The 7,840-nt window shown below is 35.1% G+C and overlaps 1 protein-coding gene and 1 long non-coding RNA gene across 2 annotated transcripts in view; one reads left to right on the top strand and one right to left on the bottom strand.

Moving 5' to 3' along the window:
• Positions 1 to 2,301, top strand: part of LOC111089553 — a 24,628-nt gene extending 22,327 nt beyond the window's left edge. Inside the window, exons 3-4 of the long non-coding RNA XR_002613797.1 lie at positions 1,695 to 1,803; positions 2,186 to 2,301. This is a non-coding gene — a long non-coding RNA (uncharacterized LOC111089553). The remainder of the gene's footprint in view (positions 1 to 1,694; positions 1,804 to 2,185) is intronic.
• The window catches only part of LOC106473891, a 26,358-nt gene that overhangs the window by 17,085 nt on the left and 1,433 nt on the right, over positions 1 to 7,840 (bottom strand). The window contains exons 2-5 of the mRNA XM_022402285.1: positions 4,504 to 4,673; positions 2,140 to 2,402; positions 918 to 986; positions 234 to 332 (exon numbers count right to left, since the gene is read on the bottom strand). Coding sequence (XP_022257993.1) covers positions 234 to 332; positions 918 to 986; positions 2,140 to 2,402; positions 4,504 to 4,673 — 601 coding nt within the window. The remainder of the gene's footprint in view (positions 1 to 233; positions 333 to 917; positions 987 to 2,139; positions 2,403 to 4,503; positions 4,674 to 7,840) is intronic.

A 7,840-nucleotide genomic window follows, 5' to 3' on the forward strand; every position in this document is an offset into this window, starting at 1 on the left:
AAATTACTTGTACCTGATGATGACAAAACTTGTCGAAACGTTGTACATTTGCTGTTATATTAAAGTTTTTCTTCATTACCCATTCAAGCCATTATTATATAGAGAGATAATTCTACATACGAATTATGAAAATATTTTAATCTCAGCAATTAAAAACTTAAATTTGATGAATTTTAGAACCACTAGTCAAGTGCCACTAGCTAGATTTTTTGTAAACACTGGAGAAACGTTACCTTTGTACAGCGGATAACAGGTTTAGGCCTTTCTTTCTAACTAGTAAAGGTGATCGTAGTTCTTGCCTGAAATCATAAACTCCGTACATATTTGTCCATCTAAAAGTAAAAATATGCTCTATGTTAGGAAACAGTACCTAAAACATAGAGCAAAACAATATCTTAAATATAGTCAGACTTGGTTGTCTGTATTACTACAACAACAGAACAGACTTGGTTGTCTGTATCACTACAACAATAGAACAGACTTTGTCGTCTGTATTACTACAACAATAGAATAGACTTGGTTGTACGTATTACTACAACAATAGAACAGACTTGGTTGTCGGTCTCATTATAACAATAGAACAGACTTGGTTGTCTGTATCATTACAACAATGGAACAGGCTTGGTTGTCTGTATCATTACAACAATAGAACAGGCTTGGTTGTCTGTATCATTACAACAATAGAACAGACTTGGTTGTCTGTATTACTACAACAATAGAACAGACTTGGTTGTCGGTCTCATTACAACAATAGAACAGACTTGGTTGTCTGTATTACTACAAAAATAGAACAGACTTGGTTGTACGTATTACTACAACAATAGAACAGACTTGGTTGTCTGTATCACTACAACAATAGAACAGACTTGGTTGTACGTGCAACTTGTTTGGTTTTATACACAACATTACATACTCACATGAAGGAAAACTTAACATGAACAAGATCGTGATCTTCGTCTTCTGATGATGATGATGATGTCTTTATCCTGTTGATGAAAAACATAAAATGTTTCCCGAAATAACTATAATTACACGAAAACATCTTTAGCGTATAAAACAAAATACAAAGGATATCATTATAAAACAATCTGTGAATAGAATGATAGGACAAAGCTACACAATGGGCTATCTGTGTTCTGCCCACCACGGGTATCGAAACCCGGATTCTAGCGTTGTAAGTCCGCAGACATACCGCTGAGCCACTGGGGGGCCTACGTGTATAGTTTGTTTGTTTGTAATTAAGCACAAAGCTACACAATGGGCTATCTGTGTTCTGCTCACCAAGTGGAAAGGGACAGCCCACACGCCCAATCTTCAGGTTATTTTATAATCAAGTCAATATGGGTGCTTGTGTTGGTATACATCAAATTCGAACAGAATTCATTTTATAAGTAAAAACAAATAACTAAAGTCGAACTGGTGTATTTAAGTGTTTTACACCCATAAAAAAGAAACCTATCATTCTATAGGTATTTGAAGAACTTGTAACACTTCGCTACAATTTAATTCTTCATATTGTTAGCCGACAAATGTTTAAACAACTCTATGTATTCAAATAACTAAAGACATAAGTAAAATTAATTAACTGTTCAATTATTGACACCATTATTTTATCTTTTCGCTTTCAATTAATTTGAGTAGCGTTTTAAAATTATTCATTAGTGATTTCTACCTTTGTTCTTGACTTTACAAAGGTACGTCCAGAAGTATCATACTGTTTGAAGGACCAAAACTTTGATTTGTATGCGTAAAGCCATACAATGAAATAAAGTTTGGACACGAAAAGCCAACATCTTCCAAAAGGTAAGAACTACTATCAGAAGTAAAATATCGAAAGTTATAATTATCCAAGTCTCAAAAAACACTTATTTAGGTCACGTATAACACTTATGGGAATAACTGTAAGCCAGAAATATCCAAACTTCAAGAATGTTGCCCAACACAGTAAACAAGGGAACATTGATCCAAGTATTGGTATACATTAAAGTGAGGAACTAACAGTAAAAATGATCCAATATTCAGATAAATGTGATCCTCGTAAAGCAAAGAAGAAAATATATATCAAAAGGTACTGATATAAAACTTACAAATCTAGAGTTAACTTTGTAAGTGGTAAAAAAAGAATCATTCAATCATTACCTTCTCAATAATCCATTAAAGGTAATTCTCCATTTTCTCATTGCAGACAAACAAGTCATCTTGAGCCCAGATGCGGTGTAACTTCCCTGATGAACAGTAAGGACCCGACTGTCTGGATAACTGGGAAGAGTTAAAACTTCTCCATTTGGCAAATGAAGGATTAGCCAAACTTCGGTCAGATGGTTTCTATGACATGTCATCTTCAGAATCAGTTTACGATCTTCCGTGTCAACTGCTCCAAAGAAGACCTCATCAGGCTGCATCTATTGAGAAGAAGTCAAATTAGTAATGGATTCATGATGAGGAAACCGAAGCCTAATAATGAAGATGAAGATGGTTGACAAAACGTTTATTTACAAGGTTTCAGAATACATTACTTCTTACTGTTCCGACATTCGAGTCACGCTTCTTACCTTCACACCAATATCCTAACATCAGGATTACCAACACTTTTCTACCTTTGTTTATATAAAAGGACTTTTACTGACCTCTACACCAATTTTAATAGTTATATACCCACCTTCTTCAAACGTAATCTGGTCGTGTCATTGATAAATAGAATTTTGAATCGTTGTTTGAATTCTTATACACGAACCCTTCTACACAAGCACGTGTTAAATAATAGCTATCTGGCTGATTTTCTAACGAACGTTACCCTTCTACCCAAGGACGTGTTAAATAATAGCTATCTGGCTGATTTTCTAACGAACATTACCCTTCTACACAAGCACGTGTTAAATAATAGCTGATTTTCTAACGAACATTACCCTTCTACACAAGCACGTGTTAAATAATAGCTGATTTTCTAACGAACATTACCCTTCTACACAAGCACGTGTTAAATAATAGCTGATTTTCTAACGAACACTCCACGCAATTTCCTACAAAACAAATTCCAACCACCAGCCAATGTACACACCGTCCCCAAACTTCCCCTATTATCTCCCTTCCCAAATAAAAAACACTTCTACCTTCAAATTCATCTTAGACCAATATACAGGCCTATCCTCAGACTAACATAGCCTCCGAATTTAAAACTTATTTCAATATACAAAGATCAAGATTCTACGTTCAGGGCTGGCGTATAAATATACGTGTAGTGACTGTAAGGTCACGTATATTGACAAAACAGAACATCACTTAAAACTAGAGTCTGTGAACATTTAGAAATATCCAAAAGTCCACTACTTATACCCAGCCACTCATCCAGTCGTTCACATGTTGAAAGCATAGGTCAAAATATTTTATTTACACATATCTCTATCATTACTTCAGGACCTTGAGAAAGTTTACTCATAGCTAAAGATCGTCCGACTCATAACGATTCACAAAGCTCTTTAGATCTAAAGTTATTCTAAATGTACACATATAAACTCAACTGTTTTGTAATGAATCTATAGTCTATTTGTTTTATCCTTCTGTTTAACACTTTACTTAATAACTAACTAAACTAGTGATTAATGATGTTATAGTTTTAATTAATAATAAATATAGAACTGAGGAAAACAAGACAATTGTTCGTTACACAAATACATCATTTATTCACGACCATCGTTTCGCCAATAAACGCATTATCAGTTTTTACTCAATTCTGTAAATGTTTATAGAGTTTCACCAAGTACCTACGGTTTCACTAAATATCCTTGTAACAGGATTTTCTAATTTCGCAGAAGATAGAACGGGTGTAATCCGAAACGTTCGAACCGTTTAAACAAAATGTTTTGTGTTTTGTCAACAGTCTTCATTATTAGAAGTCAATACCTTGTAAATATAAGGTTTTGTGTTTTGTCAACAGTCTTCATTATTAGAAGTCAATACCTTGTAAATAAAATGTTTTGTGTTTTGTCAACAGTCTTCATTATTAGAAGTCAATACCTTGTAAATAAAATGTTTTGTGTTTTGTCAACAGTCTTCATTATTAGAAGTCAATACCGTGTAAATAAAATGTTTTGTCTTCATTATTAGAAGTCAATACCTTGTAAATAAAATGTTTTGTCTTCATTATTAGAAGTGATTACCTTGTAGGTAAAATGTTTTGTCTTCATCTTAATTATGAGAAGTTAAATTAACTCTAAGAATGGAAGGGGGTATGGTGGTCGAAAATAAGTTGGTTCTGGAAAGATTATTGTTAGCAAGTCTTATTCATCCCTATCGATCATCCGATGTGATTTGTCCCTCTGTCTGGATTGTCCCTTGAAAGACGAACCTTTTGAATACAATTCGTTAACCACACATAAAAAATATTCCCTCAAGAATACAAGATATGAACTAAAAATGTTACTCCATATCCAATTACAATGGTGAGGTTACCTTTTATCTTTTAGATAATACCTTAACCCTAAAAACAACAAACAGAAGCGTCACCTGTCTTGGATTTTCATGCTCTTCATCTGTAAGCAGTGGTAAAATTCCTAACGTCCGAACATCACCGTTGGATGTTTCATGGTTACCAAGGGGTTCTGGTAGACGATAACGTCTGATTTTAACTTTGAGACAGTAGTAGATCGTAAGTTCCTTTAACCACTGGAAAACTCCTGAAACCCCAGAAACAACAGATATTAATTACAATTCATATTAAAAGTTGATATTCATCTATAGAACCTCAAGTTTATCCTGTTGTTAAGTGCAAAGCTCTACAGTGGGCTATCTGTGCTGTGTTCCCCACGGGTATCGAAACTTACGAAAGTTATGATCCTTCGAGAATCTCATGAGGTGTTACCAGCGTCACGTGACTTCCGCTGTCGTAACAAAACATTTCAATTTTAGAACACTTACAAGTTTGTTCTCTTGCGAAACGTCATCCCGGTTGTTTAAAGATGGGTTTGTTTATTAGGTGAAGTTAAGGTTATTCGTGTTTTCTACTTTTCAATTCTAGTGAAATACAAATAGTAACTGATATTCCAGTTTCAAAAGTTTTTAAATAATTTAAAAAAAAATCACTGACCTTTGTTTTACATTACGAGTGGCAGATAAAACAGGAACAATAAAACCTTTTACAAACATCAGGAAATTAACCCCGGATTTTAGCGTTGTAGGTCCATAAACTTACCGCTGTCCCACTGGGAGACAACATCAAGTTAACAGCAGTATATATATGTTTGTTTTTATCACATTCTTTTTAATTTGCCCAATGCGACTAAAGATCAACAATTTGACAATTTAAAGTTAACAATTCCGATCTATCTTTTGTCTCTCACAAGTCACTATCCAAGACGCCTTTCGACAATACCAGAACTCATCAGTTGAGCTGGGCGATGAGAGGCAAAAGACTTGAAAACTATTTTTCGTGGCTTTTGGTTTAAACCGTAACTTTTAAACAGCTCGACCAGCAGTAAGATTACGGACTAACAGCGCTAAAATCCGGGTTTCGATTCTCCAAAGTGGAAATAACCTATTGTGTAGCTTTGTGCTGAAACAAACACAGATTTTACCTGCAGGCTTACCACTTCATATAAATAATACATTGCCCCCTTGTCCCCACCCCGCGGACGCCCGTGTTTACAGACCATACTCCTCGGGGCTGCACAGAAATTAGTTATAGTATTTTTCCTTTTTTATTAACACTAAACTAACATAAAATACTCGCAATCTTCTTGGAGGCTTACCAGAAAACAATTTTGTTTCTTTTTTTGTGGAATTTTGCGCAAAGTTAGTTATGGTTATCTCCGCTAGGCGTCCCTAATTTGTTTGTTGAATTTCACCCAAAAGTAGTTATAGGTTATCTCCGCTAGGCGTCCCTAATTTGTTTGTTGAATTTCACCCAAAGGTAGTTCAAGGTTATCTCCGCTAGGAGTCCCTAATTTTGAAGTGATAAACTAAAGGAAAGTGCTCCTATCTATCAAGTCGTGTCGGGCCCCAGATATTTGTAGTAGGTAATTAATGTATAATAATAATAATAATAAAACAAAAACCGTTATAATAATTTTCGTTCTTAATTTCATTGAAGATTAGTAAAATATCTGTCTCGTTAATCCTAAGTTCTGAAGTTCAGAAACGCCTCCCAAAAAGTTGGCACAAAAAACATGCTTTACACGATAAGAGGCTGCACCAAGCTTTCATATCTTAGAAACTGGCCTTTGTACTTTCACTGTCCTTAAAGTAACACCAAATAATGTTACACGATGACAGATAACTTCAGTCAACAGTAGAATAATATTTCCATACACTCTTGTTTCAGGTCTATTCCTCTCAAGCTGAACGGTCTTTTTCATTCGTAATGAAAATAGTTACATCCTGAGGGGAAATACTTAATCGTACATTTGTATAAAGAACGCCCTCTAGCCATATTACACCTTATTACGAAATTCCAGGTTGGAAATAACAGAAACAAGTCTTATTGATAGCGAAAAGATTACATTTTTCTAATGGAACAACCTGCTGTATTATGAAGCTACATTGATCTGCGATCTACGTAATATGTTTAATTTTTCTAAAAACTGTCAAACAGGCAGGATTAGAGTAAATTAATCTACAAAACCTTGGGCATGGTCAAGTATGTCAGTCGAAAGGGTTTGACCTTCTGAGTCCAAAACTGTAATTAGATCTCAAATCGGTCAAGAGATAACAGAGCTATGAGTTAAAAGTTTGTACTGGAAAACTTAGAGCCGTTATGCCGCGGCTAAAAGCGGGCCTATTGTGACAAACTTTCCTATACTGACAAGATAAAAACAGTTCCAGTGTTATGAGAGGCCTTCCTGTACCGACAAGATAACAACGGGCCTATTGTGACAGGCCTTCCTGTACCGACAAGATAACAACGGGCCTATTGTGACAGGCCTTCCTGTACCGACAAGATAATAGGCCCGTTGTTATCTTGTCGGTACAAGAAGGCCTCTCATAACACTGGAACCGTTTTTATCTTCTCAGTATAGGAAAGTTTGTCACAATAGACCCGTTGTTATCTTGTCGGTACATGAAGGCCTGTCACAATAGGCCCGTTGTTATCTTGTCGGTACAGGAAGGCCTCTCATAACACTGGAACTGTTTTTATCTTGTCAGTATAAGAAAGTTTGTCACAATAGGCCCGTTTTTATCTTGTCAGTATAAGAAAGTTTGTCACAATAGGCCCGTTTTTATCTTGTCAGTATAGGAAGGCTTGTCACAATAGGCCCGTTGTTGTCAGTACCAGTTTTATACTACACTCTGTTCAGTACTAGGTTTAAACTTTCACAATAGGCCCCTTTTTATTTTATCGGTATAGGGAAAACCTTTTAGAACACTAGGCCCATTTTTTATCTTGTCGGTATAAAGTGTAGTATAAAACTGGTATTGACTAAAGTGTAGTATAAAACTGGTACTGAGTAAAGTGTAGTATAAAACTGGTACTGAGTAAAGTGTAGTATAAAACTGGTACTGAGTAAAGTGTAGTATAAAACTGGTACTGAGTAGTATAAAACTGGTGATGAGTAAAGTGTAGTATAAAACTGGTACTGACTAAAGTGTAGTATAAAACTGGTACTGACTAAAGTGTAGTATAAAACTGGTACTGAGTGTAGTATAAAACTGGTACTGAGTGTAGTATAAAACTGGTACTGACTAAAGTGTAGTATAAAACTGGTACTGAGTAGAGTGTAGTATAAAACTGGTACTGACTAAAGTGTAGTATAAAACTGGTACTGACTAAAGTGTAGTATAAAACTGGTACTGAGTGTAGTATAAAACTGGTACTGAGTGTAGTATAAAACTGGTACTGACTAAAGTG

This window comes from Limulus polyphemus, unplaced genomic scaffold (assembly GCF_000517525.1).
Source record: "Limulus polyphemus unplaced genomic scaffold, Limulus_polyphemus-2.1.2 Scaffold6597, whole genome shotgun sequence".
Lineage (NCBI taxonomy): Eukaryota > Metazoa > Arthropoda > Merostomata > Xiphosura > Limulidae > Limulus > Limulus polyphemus.